The following is a 13,908-nucleotide window of genomic DNA, read 5'->3' as shown; positions in this document are numbered from 1 at the left end:
GGAAGCTGGGGGAAAGTGCATATATTGACAGAAAGAGAGGTGTGAACCCAAAGAGTTGACACATCTGAGGGGGCACAAAGCAAAAACAGGAGCTGGAAGCAGACAAGTGGCCATTCACACTCGTGGTTTTATGCTCCGGGCGTGCTTATGGTGGATGAGAAGATGGAAGCCTGCTCTCAATTTTTCAGATTACACTTTAAGATTTCAATATAACCGTTTCAACTAATATCTAAAATTATTGTTCCCTTGCAGCAGTAATCAGTGTTTTAGAAACCTTAAAGCTGAGAAGTCGAACTCTCAGCCCACACGCGGTTCAGGCCACCTTCCACAGAGGTTCCTACAGTAGAAGCAACATTGTGAAGCGGATAGGTAATGAAATGCACCTGAAGAAATGCAATGCTCCTTCTAACATATGCAGTGCTGTTTATATTTAAAAATAAATACAGAAATCAAAAATCTGACTATGATTTTGAACCCCCAGACCACACGGCCAAGGCAGGGAAATCTGAGTTGTTTGCTGACACTGCAGCCGTGTTTCACCAGCCTGCTCATAAACTTGGCAGTATCAACAGCCGCTGTCGTAGGCGTTGTGCTCCGAAGGCAGGCTGAGGGCAGCATGTCCCCGCACTGCTCGGGATACGTGTTCCCAGTTCACAGCTGTCTGGCTCCGCTTTGGGGATCTCTCTGCCTCCCGAAGGTCCTCAGACCACCCCAGGTAAGTTCGCCGGGCAACCCTAGAATAACTTCAGCCAGAAATCGCCTGAAAGCGTTTCACCGAACCGCGTTAAAAACAAGGGCTTCGACTTCTGCCTCGAAACTATTGATTGGGTAATAAATTTAATTGCTCCTCGGGACACCCCGAAGCCTGTTGGACCGGCGGGAGTCACCTCAGGGGAGGCGTCCCCGGGCTCTGCCCCACTTCTGCGCACCGGGGGCGAGGGGACCCGAGAGGGGCTGAGGGGGGCTGAGGGGACCCAAGGGGGCCCGGCCAGCCCCGGGCCGCCCCGTGGGGCCGTGCCTCGGGGTGAATGGGGAGGAACGGCACACGCAAAACAACATGGAGCACGCCCAGCTGCTGGGCTGGGCCGGGCCGGGCCGGGCCGGGCGGAGCCGTCAGAGGGGCAGCGGGTGGGAGCGCTGCGATGACGGCTGCCTACGTAAGGGCTTCGCCCCGCCGTGACGTCACGCAGGTGCTCGGTGAGGGGTGTGACGTTGTGGGGGGGTCCGGGGAGGAGGGGCTCGTCCCGCGGCTGTGGGCAGCGTGAGCCGCCTGAAATAGCCGTGCGGGGCGGGGGTCGCCTGCCCGGCGTGGAAGGCGCTGCCTTTGGGGTGTCTGTGGTGTGTTCCTGTGAGCGGGGTGTCCCTGGGGCTGGGTGGGGAGGAGCGTTTTGGGCGGGGGGCGGCACACGGGTGGCCGGGATGGTGTCTGGTGGTGCGCCCGGGTTTGGCTTCCCGGGAGAAAAATCCCTTGGGAGGGCAGCCTGCGGCTGGCTCTAGCCCCCAGCGGGTGCTGACAGCCCCGGAGGGGCTCTGGGGACGGGTCCGTGGGGAGGGGAAACTGGCTTAGCTAATGACCTCCCTCTGTCATCTTCAGGCTTTTTACAACGGGTTGTAAAGTAATAGTAATGTCCCCGCTGTTCCCTCCTCCTGGCTTTCCTTTGTTTCTTTGAGCCATGGGGTGCCATTAGTCTTTATAGGCAAGTGGAGCAAGTGGCTCGTTTTTCAAAAGTAGAAAATCTCAGCGTGATAAACAGGTCACCGCTGCCCACAGGGACTCTTCTCAGGATCAAGAAGATGGGACATTGTAAAGATGTAGCGCTCCTTTGTAAATGTGAGCAAAGGTTGTGTTACAGGACATAGAGAAACATCCCGTGGCAGTCACTTAGTGATTTACCATGGATAGGATTACATCTTCTTTACTGGGTGTCATAAAGTCTGCTGGGGAATGGAAAACTTACACTGAAAAATTAATAACGTCATATGGAAGGGAATAAGCCTGCTGTTGTTCTACAGCTGAACCCCAGTTCTCCATTCACCAAAAGAGTGAGAGGAGTGTTATTTTCTTCACTGTAAAAACCCTGGTACAAACCTGCCTTTATAATCTCAGGTAGCTGAAAGACCATACTTAGATGAGTTTTTGTCTTGGCGCTTTCTTTTAATTAAAGGCAGGAGCTGTTGCTGCTTCACACACAAAGCCTGTAGTAGCCCAGTAGTGCTACAACCTTTGCCAGGCCTGTTTAGCATCATTGTAAGAAGTTAAGCAATGCACTAAATGCATTGTTCATTCTGTCTATTTCTTTATGCTAGTTGGTTTACTTTATAGCTTTTCCTTTGATCAAGCTACCTCTAAGAAATATAACTAAAGCCATGTTACTTTTGCAGATTGCTAAAGTGCTGTCAGATTTGTGAGAGCTCTCCTTTCTTGAAGGATTTATTGAAGAATCCGTAGAGAGTGTATGAGTGCAGCTAGCCGTACACCCAGATTTTCTTGGATATACTTCTTTTTTGCCAGGTGGCAGCTGAGAATTTCAAAACCTTCCTGGGATTTCTGGACACCCAGCAGAAGAGATAGCACATTGCAGGATGCTTAGGAAATCTTCGGTGACGTGGTTGTGTGCAGTGGACATGTGACATATCCAGGTCGCGTTGGGTTTGCTCCGCATGCAATGCAGACAACACATCTGTGAACATCTGCCTGGAAAATCCTGTCTGGCAAAATTCAGCAACCCTATTCCATCGTTAGGTGTTTGTTTTCCGATACTGAAGAAATTCAAACTGCAGGTGAAACTTTTATTTCTATTGCCTAAATGGACCAGCTCACCCAGTCTGATAAAAGTTATGTGGTTTAATATCATATGCTGCTACCATCCTTTGTTTTGTGCCTTATATCAGATTTGCTTCATTCTTCTGTTATGTATGTTTGGCTATAAGTATTTGTTGCAGAGCACTTGATTGCCTCTTTTAAAGCATACTCATTTAGCCCTGTGACAAAACAAATTGAATAGCTTTGCTCTTAAGGCTTCAAAATCCCACAGAAAATGGGGGGAAAATCCATAAAAGGAGCACTCAGAGCAGCAGCCATAGATGTACCCATCTTGTGGGACCGTCTTTATAAAATCTGGCTTAGCAATACAAAACTCCTTAGTCAGAAGCTCTCTTGGCAAACAAGGAAATGGGATTGCAGAGCCTGAAAATCAAATGGTAGCTTACTGCAGTGTGCTTGTGGCACACTGTGGTGCTGGACAACTGAGAGCAGGCATTCTTCCTTCTTTCCCTTCTTCTGGTGCTATCTCTCAGAGGTAGTGTCAGCGTTGTCAGCTGCAAATGAAGAGATGCTGTCAAACTTCATGTCTGATACTTTAAATATTCCTTCCTAAACAGTATTAGATGAATTACCCAAGGTCACTTATTGCTGATTGTGCAACGAAGTACTTCTGACATGTTAATATTTCAGAAGCTTAGGTCTGAACAGACACAGAGGTGTATCCTTTTCTACCAACTCTCCAGATGTTTTTTCAATTGGGGGGGAAAAAAAAAGGTGTGTATTACTGATGGTGCCACTCAGCAGCATGAATCCTTCATGTGTCATTTAATTACAAGGGAGGCACAGAAAGCAAAATTATTTGTTGTCTCTAATGCTTTATATGAATCACAATGGAGTAAGCTTTTGTACTTCTGTATCGGCAGTTTTAGAGTTTAACATATCTTAGCAATAAGAACTTTTTTTCCTAAAAGGAAAGCTATTTCAGCCTTATTGTATGATCCTTGCTGTTTGCTTGCTTCAGTAGTGGAAAAACTGAAACTTCTGCCTAAATTACTGTGTGCCCTCTTGCAGCATTGCCTTCCCTCTGGTGCTTCCCCATGCAAAAAATGCCTCTTTCTGTTCCTAGAAATGCAGTACCTCTTCTTCCTCTAAAACCAATAAACATGCCTAGGCTAATTGCAACAGCATTGTTCCCACAGACTCACATTGGAGTGATGCTGGTCAGGCTTGGCTGACTGAGCTTGCAAAGCTTCAGGCTCAGCCCAGGAGCTGTCTGCTTGGTGGCTGTGCCTTGCAGGCTGTGGTCCTCCTCCAGCTGCAGGTCAGTAAGGTTAGGTGAAAAGCTCTCTGAGATGCAGAGGCCTCCGCCTAAACATTTCACAAGTGGTTAAAGAAGATCTGGTTCACACAGTAGTTGACAAACATTTTTAGTAAAACATACTAGTGGCCATATGCCACAAGGGTTTGCTTGCTACATAGATTTTTTCCCCTTCTCTTGTTTATTTGTCCTTCACAAATCTCAATTACGGACTTAAAAGCAAAAGCCTGAAATAACAGGAGGCTTATTCTAGTAGACAAAGTCTGAAATCATGGAGTTAGCTATAGGTTTGTATTTTGGGGATGTGGTCTCTGCAACACAGAACATTTTGTGAGGTTTCAGGTTAGCTTTTACATTTTTCAACTTAGTTTTTCCATTTCACATAATATTTGATTGCTACATTCTTTGGTATTGCTGTAATTGCTTAACAGAGGCAATGTAGTGCATAAATCCATATAAAATAAGGTACACACTGTGACTTGCAGGGTTGGGTGGTGACAGGGGCACCTGTCAGAACTGGGGACAGAATTGTGAATGTTGTGCAGATTTTGTGTTGGCGCTTCAGGTGTTATCTGCAGGGTCAGGAGAGAGGAGTACTCAGGGAAGATGCAGAAAGGAGCGAGGTGGGGGCTCTCTTGGAGCTGTGCACGGCTGATAAATCACTTGTTCTGCTTTCTTTCCCCCTCCTAGGTGCTGTGCTCTCTACCCTTGCCGTGACTCCTGCTCAGCATGGGGCTGGACCACCAAAGGGCCGAATCCTGCCCTTCTCCCCTCGCCTGTATGGATGGGACTTCCAATGACACGAACCTGAGCCTTTCCACACCTGCTGCACTCAAGTACCGGCTCTACCTCGGCCTGGCTTTGGCAGTAGGTTCCAGCATATTCATTGGCTCCAGTTTCATCCTGAAGAAGAAGGGCCTCTTGAAATTGGCTGCCAAAGGAGCCCCCAGAGCTGGTAAGCAGTGCTCCTGTTGGACTTGGTTTAACAGTTTAATTACACCTCATTCTTGCACTGACAATTTTAGGAACCCTATGCTTGCAAGAGTGGGGGGTTAGTTTATATGCTGCCTGTGAATTACATCAACCCAGTTAGTTGTCTAAGGAAAGCAGGAATACGCCAAGTTTCACTTAATTTCTAATCTGTTCAGAGGGTATAAACCAGTAAATTCAACTTTATGACTTAGGATGAATTTTTGTCCTTTCCAAAAGGGAAAAGCACAAAAGCCTCTCTTAGAGCTCCACAAAGCCGAGGTTCAATTCACAGCCTGCACAATTAAAACTGCCAGTGTTTAACACTGCTGAACTTCAGCAGTGGTCACATCCCCTCTTGGCTGCTGACAGAAATCCAGCATTATTTCTCTACTTGTGTCTCCAGGGACTAAGTAGTCAGAAATCTTTGGGCTTTGGGGGCGACAGTGGCTATTAAACCCGTAATCTGGTAATCTCCTCCCTGCCCGCAGTTAGATACCGAATGAAATTCTCCCTTTGTCCTGCCCTTCATAAAACCTTCCTCTGTTTTTTTCCTTCATATTTCTTCCTTCTTTGAGCTGGAAAGGCTTGAGATGGTCACTAGATTTAGTTCCTTTTGTTTTTAAAAAAGTTCAGTGAGCTTTAGAAAAAGTTCTCACTACAAAAGGTTCTGCCGGTAGCTAATCTTCCACTGATGGCAGCAGATGCAGAGCTAAACAAAAAATGTGGAGAGCTTTTAAAAACCCTCAGACTAATCTGATAGTTCTGTTTGTATGGTATTTAAAAGTACGGCATTCACAGTTTTTCTTTTGTTGCATTTATTGCAAAACCTACTATTCCAGAGAATTTGAGTATTTGAAAAAAATTGTTGCTGGATGTACAATTTACATTTATTTTTCACAAGAAAAATATCAGGCGTTCAGTGACATTTTTCTTTCTGATTTATCTGAATTTAAATTATAAGCATAGTGAATAGCTCCAAAAATGGAGCTGTGTATGAATATATTGGATCTGACTTGGGAAGGTACCTCAAACTATCCAGATAGTTTGCAGTTTCAGTACTTTATATGACTTGATCCAAACATGAAGGTGCAGGTTTTTGTTGTTGTTGTTGTAATAACCTGATTTCTTTCTTCTAAGATGAGATACTTTTTTTTTTCCCTGCTTCCAGGTCAGGGTGGACATTCTTATTTGAAGGAATGGCTTTGGTGGGCTGGGCTGCTATCAAGTAAGTCACCTCTTTTCCCTCAACTGCAAGTAAGTGCTACATAAAGCTGACTGTAAAGACATTTATTTTAACTGAGGAGAGTGGAAGAATTGGGGAAATAATTTCTTAAAAACAATCTTCTTTATGACAGAAGTTGTTCTGATATCCCATCTCAAATATTTGCTCTTTGCAAAATTGAAGCCTTTTCTTCTGTATCTGGTCAAAAGCAAGGTGTTTGAACCTGTCCAGCTTCGTGGTGTTGTCACCACTCCTTGCAGGAAGGTGCAGCCAGTGCAAAATTGTTCTGCAAACACCTGCTTTTTGGATAGTCATACTGGAGCATACAGCGCTTAGAGGACACACATAACTTTCTTCAGTCCTCATTTCCATTATGTCCAGAAGAGATTATCCAGATAATTTTGACATCAAAATTTGCATATTTTATGTAGGGAAAAAATATTGTTTTATATTAGCTGTCAGATCTGTCATACAAAATATACTTACAAGTAGCATGCCTTTTATTCCTTCTCCCCCATCTGATCCAACTGTTCTTTCTTCTACAGTGGGATTAGGAGAAGCTGCAAACTTCGCTGCCTATGCCTTTGCTCCTGCAACCTTAGTTACCCCTTTGGGTGCGCTGAGTGTTCTCATAAGGTTAGTACAAATTGGAAGCAAACCAATTGTTGACCATCTGATGAAAAAAAATAACGTCTTTGGCTAAGAGCAGAGAACTGTAATAAGAAAACTGAAGGGCAAATACAGACCAAAAAATAATAATAATAAAAAAATGTACCTTAGTGGAACGATCCCTTGCTTACTTAGAACTGAATTTCCTGTGTAGAGGAAATCAAGTGTTGCTTCAAAGACTAATAGACGCTTTCCCAACAACCTTCCACATATTCTATAAGGTATTTCATAACAGCATATACCTTGCATACTGCTGATGCACAGTGGCTGTAATTTATCTCTTATGAAAGCTTAATTTCTCTAGGAAAAGTTATATCCTGTTCTTCACACATGATAAAACTTTAAAAGGAAATACAGCATTCCTTAAAATATTTTCAAAAACAACTTCTGTTATAGGAGTATAACTTCATATTAAGATACACTTAGTATACATTTTGAGTTTCCTTTTGGTGTTGTTTTGTCTTGCTGAAGTCCTTCTGGAAAGAAAGCCAAGAAAACTTCAGCTTTTTTAATATCCACAGTTAAAATACATGCTTTTTTTGTTTTAAAATATGAATGCCCTTCAGACGCTCGTTATTTCCAATGTATGAAGAAATAAATAATATCCAAGTATTGAAGCAAATTCTTGAATATGAGTATCACAGAAGCAGAAAATACATGGATTACACTTTCAAAAAACCTTCTGGGAAATAACTTATGAGCAAAATTGAATTACAGTATTTTAAATCTAAAGCTCTTATTTTTAAGCTGGTGGAGCTGAACCTTCTATTTCTGCTTTGCCAAACAGTGCTATATTGTCATCCCACTTTTTAAATGAGAGACTGAATATTCACGGCAAGCTGGGCTGTGTACTGAGCATTTTGGGGTCCACGGTCATGGTTATTCACGCCCCTGAGGAGGAGGAGGTCACCTCACTGGATGAGATGGAAATAAAGCTGCAAGATCCAGGTCTGTAGGCCTAACCTGCCATGTTTCATGGCAGGCATTACATGACAAACTGTGTTGGTGAGTGAATCAATTAGGATCTCTGATGGAAGGTCCTGGCTACAGAGCTGTCCTGGGCTGATTGTGCTGGGAGCCTGAATCCCTTAATGTCAGAATGAGCACAGAGGGCTTCTGCACACACCATAGCATATTTCCCAAGGATGCAGGCTTAAGAGCAATACATCTTACGCAGTTTCTTGCAAATTATTTGGCTAAGAAGTGATGTACTGCTTCTTCCTGCCTTCTAGCCCTTTGAGGAGTTCAAAGGCTCTAACTCAAGTTATCTCCATTTTAAATATATCACAGCTTTTGGTTACTTTTGCCTTCAACCAGTTCCTAAGTTATTCCATTTGAATTGCTGTCCAATTCTAAGTCTTAATTTCTAAGTCTTAATTACTGCTGCTTGCTCTAAGTAAACAGATGTTCATATTAATTCAAATGATGATAGCCCTAGGGTACGTTTCAAGGAGAGTGTGTCTGAGAAATGAAAGAATTTCACATGGAGAAGTGTAGCACAGGACAAAAGAGAGCTAAATTTAAGACAGCTCATACATTCAAAAATTCAGCTAGGGTGATCTCTTGGAACCTTTTGTTACATACTTTTTTATTATAACTATGTGTGCATGCACCATTTCCTCAAAGACTCTGTACTTACTGTTTTAAGGAGATGAGAGACAGTCTTTTAAGCTGATGGGGGAAAACAACTTTGTTTTGTCTGGAGGTTGGAGAGAGTGTCACAGTGTTTTGTTTTTTTTATTATTTTCTGGTGAATCCATTTAAATAGTCCAGTAAACATATAGTTGGCATAAACATTTTAAATACAAAGCATGTATTTTAGATTTATTTCAATTAAATTAAGTGGATGCAATTGCAATGAACTTTTGCTACAGTTTTAAAGAAATGTTAGAGAAATTGAGTAACTTTTAGCATGTACTTGAATGCAGTCTGATATTTCATCTTTCTTCTTTCCTACAGTGTTTGTTGCATTTGCTGTTCTCCTGACAGCTGTTGCCCTCACTCTGATTTTCATTGTGGCTCCAAGGAGAGGTCAGACAAATATACTGATCTATGTTTTAATTTGCTCATTTATTGGTGCCTTCTCTGTCTCATCTGTCAAAGGCTTGGGCATTGCCATTAAGGAAATGCTAGAACGGAAGCCGGTTTATCGACGTCCCCTGGTTTATGTTTTGGTGGGAATCCTCGTGCTCTCAGTCAGCACTCAGATCAACTATCTCAACAAAGCATTGGACATGTTTAATACATCTCTAGTGACGCCTATTTATTATGTGTGTTTTACCACGACAGTGGTGACGTGCTCCATCATCCTGTTCAAGGAGTGGAGCAGTATGGACCTGGATAATATCATCGGGACCCTTAGTGGATTCTGCACTATAATCATAGGCATTTTTCTGTTACATGCTTTCAAAAATACTGATATCACCTGGAGTCAATTGATGTCCACCATTGCGAAAGAACCATCAATGCCACACCATGAATACGAAACTTCTCACACTCTACTGGAGAGCTTGGAAGACCCAGCTGTGGTTTTTGAGGAGGACAACATTTTATTTAGCCAATGAAATACCAGATGATAGTTCCTCATTCCAGTATCACAGATTGCAGACTCAGCCCACCGTTGTCTACCAGAACACTCTTCTTTGCTTCAATCCTCTGAAAAAATATCTGTAAAGGGAGTTACATGTGGGGACACAGTTGTCTCTGTGTGCCAGCTCTTGGTAGTGATGAATGAAAATATTCAATAATTAACATGACGGTCAGAAACATGGTGGTTATTAGGTGTCAAGAAATGAATAAGTTTGTTCATTTTTCATGTGGTATCTCCTGTTGGAGGATTTTAGCGAGAGAATAATCTTTGTAAACTGTGTTTACAAAGTGTAACTTTCCCATCTTGATTAAAGATAATACCCTTGCTAAAGTAACAAGCACTCTATTATGTTAGTAACAGCTTTTGACCACCTACCAATGAATCTTGAGTAGATATCACCAATAAAAAGAAAGAAAATGTGGTTCTTGGTAACCAGTCTCCCTCAGAGTCCATGTATAAAAAGCAAAGTTTTAGCTTTTCTACCTTAGGACTCCTGAATGGATTCCTAATCCTGAATGTGCATTTACTTTTTATTTCAAAATTATGACCAAGATGCATTTTAAGAAAACTCAAGCTCATGAGAGCCATTGAAACAGTTGCTGTTGGCTTAAAAAATTGCATAAGATGAAAGAATAAATTATTCAAAAGCAGCAAACCAGAATGGACAGTTAAAAATTTCCATAGTTTTATACTACTTTGAGGATTAAGAGGGGAATTAACATATTTCCATTTTTTTTCCTAATACATTTATTCATCAGAACCCAGTTAAGCTTTTAAAAAGATTTTCTCATTTTCCAGAAAGATTTGGTTTCCAGAGAGGTTGGTTTGTTAAAGGTGGTGTTTAATAGTAAAACAGTCGTGTTATTCTATGTTCAGTTATAAAGGCAAAATCTGTTTTCCAATCAGTGTGGTGTTTCTAAAAATACTAGATAAAGAGAGGTCTGTAAAGAATGCTTGAGAAACATCAAAACATTGAAGTTTTATTTTGTCTTTCTATTCTTCTCTAAAGATGAGTATTCATCTCTACTGTGTGTTTTAGCTATTAATCTTCTGTAGGCCTTGAAGATCAGTATCTGTACTGCTTTATCTTCCTCAGTTGTGGTCACTGATCTTTATCATCTCATTAAAAGCAGTTTGCACAGCCCACATTTTACTCATTACAGGCCCCTTTATTGGCACTTTGTGAGCAAGAATGCAGCTTCAGCAAGCAGATGTGTGGGACACAAGGAACTCCATGGAAATGTAGTATTTCCATGTCCTAGGTTTTTCAGAACTCTTGCCAGAGGATGCTAGCAGTTGAGCAAGAAATCTGGATTCACAGAAAATGAATTTTAATCAGCTGAGATTTATATACCAAGCAGAACCTCTTCATAAAGCAGCCTGTCTATTCTTTAACATTCAAAGAGTGGAATAAAAGTTGACGCTGTGTGTGGATAATGGATTGTTTTGCAGAGAGAAAGCAACCATTTTGTTCTTACAGGTTGTGTAAAGTTCAATCTTGATGTCAAAGTCATGTACTTCCCTTTTGAAAGATATTCACGAATCATCTCACTTGTTAAAGACTTTTCCTTTATTTTAATGAGGATTTAGAAGCTATCAAAACGTGAAAAGTAGCACTAGAGATTTTAGCTTGAAGTTATTTCTAAACTTCAAGCACCTTTTTTTCACTTGTATAGGTTTCACTTGTATAAGTAGAAATTGTATCAATCATCTGCACCTTATTTCCAAATCCTTGTTTAGAAGAAGCAAAAACTGTGTATTTCCTTACGGGACCTGCATGTTTACTTTTATGTATAAATAACACCCTAACATCTAGAAAAATGTTACTTTTTTACCATGTCAGAAAACTCAATGCTTATTGTTACGGTGTTCAAGAGTTCTATAATGTTACACAGTAAATTATCTTTTGTATAAAGACATTTGCTATAAGAGATATTATTTTTGAAAATGATCATACTTAGTAAATAATTTGAGTGAAGTTTAATTTTTTTAATGAAATTATACTAATAATTTTCTTGTACTAAATTGTTCATCGATTATGTACGGAATGATCTGTATTTTGTAAATATGGGGAAAAAATGAGCATGTTCGTATTTCTGATCAGCAATTACATGCTATCTGGTAGATCCAAAGCAAATAGTCTTGGTTTTAATAGCTGGTCCTATGCACACATGTGGGTTCTGGATGAAGGAGGTCTGGCTGATAACCTTGCAGTCCATGTGGATCTGGCCTGGTTATGACCTTCTTTTAGTAGTTTTGACTTTTTTTTTCATAGGAAAGAAAATTTTGTACTCCCTTAGTGAGTATCTAGTAGTTTCACACCTGACTTTTCTGTTAGCTAAAAAGCCTGCAATGTTCTGATGGAGCTGGAGGGAAGAGTGTGGAGAGACCAAGAGGTTTTGGCTTCTCTTAGAGAATGACCCAATTTGTCTAGATGTGTTATTTTTACCCTGGTATTCAGCAGAAAGCATGAGCAAAGAGCATTTAATGCTGGGTATTAGATTAACAGCCAGGAAGCATGAATTTTGAGGGGCAGAATTAGTGGGCAGGTGAAATGCTTTTCCTTTTAAACTAGGGAAGAAAAAACAAAGCTGATTGTTACAGAGCTCTTTGTCATGTTCAATGCAGAGTATTTCAGTGAATTTTCAATTTTTCCAGGCAGTAAAATGAAGGATTTTATTTAAAGTACTTCAAAGTGTTTTGGAAAGTAGGTGGAATGGTTAAGAACTAGAACAAAGAAATCCTCAGAGGCAATACATTGCTAACCAAATTATGGCTTTTAAATGCTGATACAAAACAATCTTGGCAGCTACTCATTACTACCATACCTCAGGACAAATGGGCAATTAAATTCATTACATAGCTGTACTGATTAGATGTAGGTAAGTCAAGAAGACTTGCATAGGTTAAATAATCTGCAGGGAATTCAGAAAGAAACACGTTGTTAGTTCCTATAGAAACCTGCCTTCCCAGCCACACTTAACACAGCCATGCCATAGAGCGGTTTCTTCCCCAAGAGTGCTCATTCACAACTGGAACCTATTTTCTCATAGTGGTTGCATCCTGGAGCTATATTGTGAATTCTATTGTGAATTACATACTCATGGCAGACACCATGCTCTTACTGTATAAATTCCAGCAGAACAAAACCAGCAAGACTGTTAGGAAATGCTTTTCCTTTAGCTGACTCCTTTCTGGCAGGTTTTTAAGCTGGATGAGGGGGCCAGACTGGCTGATGCATGAGGAGTGATATATCTTTATATATATATATATTTGATATATCTTCACATATTGTGAAAGATATTTTTTTGTGAAAAAAATCATTATTTAAAGTTGGACAGGGGGTGGAGAGGTACAAAGCAAATGGCACTGGAGAGAAACCTGCCCAAACTTATGCACACAAGTGATTGATCTGTATTGCTTGCCAGGAGCACTTTTGAAGAAGGAAGTCATTTCATGTTCTGGAAATATATTCCAGTTTGTCAACAAGTCAGCCTTTCATAGAAAAGATACACATCATAGGTGTCTGCTGCACAGAAGGTCGGATTACTGCCTTTCCCCCTCTCCCCCTGCATGTTACCAACTGGCTGCAAATCTGTTTTTTGATGTTTGATGAGGAAATATCAGCTGAATTTTCACCATTGGTGAGTGCTCTTACAGCCTTTAGCCAGAAATCCCCTGTACAAGGGTGTCACTGTGCCTCCTTACATTCAGGTTTTAAAAAGACCCTTAAGGTCTTCACATCCAGCCATCACCTAGTGCTACACGTCCACTACTAAACCATGCCCCTAACCATCCACATGCCTCTTGAATACCTCCAGGGACAGGGACTCCATTGCTTCCCTGGGCAGCCCATTCCAATGCTTGACCACACTCTCTGTGAAGAAATTCTTCCTGATACCCAATGCAAAGCCTCCCTGGCACACCTTGAGGTTGTTTCCCTGAGTCCTATCACTTGTCACCAGGTAAAAGAGAGCAACACCCTCCTCCCTGCAAGCTCCTTTCAGGTAGTTGTAGAGAGCAATGAGGTCTCCCCTCAGCCTCCTTTTCTCCAGGCTGAACCACCCCAACCTACTCCTTAGATGTCTTATTTTCTGGGTGCCTCTTTTGCAAACACCCAAATGTTTATTTAAAAATAAAAATAAACAACACAGCCAGCAGACCAATATGCCTCTCTATTATCAGTGACATGGGTGGCGCTCACTTTTTGCCCACATAAGGTCTTTCCTTTTTGCCTGTTTGAACACGGCTGGAGCTACGCTCAGGGCCACCACAAGGCCTGAGGTGGCCTGCTTGGTTTTTATTTATGGGTGTAGCTGTTCAAGTAAGCAAACAAGCTGTACCTACCTGACCTTCATCCTGCTAGGCCTTTC

General features: G+C 41.6%; 1 protein-coding gene across 4 annotated transcripts; it reads left to right on the top strand.

Moving 5' to 3' along the window:
- The first annotated feature begins 1,079 nt into the window (after positions 1-1,079).
- NIPAL1 (NIPA like domain containing 1) lies at positions 1,080-9,934 on the top strand. Of its 4 annotated transcripts, none has more exons than XM_035326488.1 (6): positions 1,080-1,190; positions 4,773-5,037; positions 6,223-6,279; positions 6,822-6,912; positions 7,733-7,893; positions 8,905-9,934. In XM_035326488.1, exons 2-6 carry the CDS (start codon positions 4,812-4,814, stop codon positions 9,507-9,509), a joined length of 1,140 nt encoding a protein of 379 aa, XP_035182379.1. In that variant the 5' UTR covers positions 1,080-1,190; positions 4,773-4,811; the 3' UTR covers positions 9,510-9,934. The 4 variants fall into 4 exon arrangements, with proteins under 4 accessions (XP_035182379.1, XP_035182382.1, XP_035182378.1 ...); XM_035326491.1 differs by having other exon boundaries at positions 1,169-1,197; XM_035326487.1 differs by lacking the exon at positions 1,080-1,190 and adding an exon at positions 1,306-1,348.
- The last annotated feature ends 3,974 nt before the right edge of the window (positions 9,935-13,908 follow it).

The sequence above is a fragment of the Oxyura jamaicensis genome, chromosome 4 (assembly GCF_011077185.1).
Source record: "Oxyura jamaicensis isolate SHBP4307 breed ruddy duck chromosome 4, BPBGC_Ojam_1.0, whole genome shotgun sequence".
In the NCBI taxonomy this organism is placed as follows: Eukaryota; Metazoa; Chordata; class Aves; order Anseriformes; family Anatidae; genus Oxyura; species Oxyura jamaicensis.
This window is presented reverse-complemented; position numbering and strand designations above follow the sequence as displayed.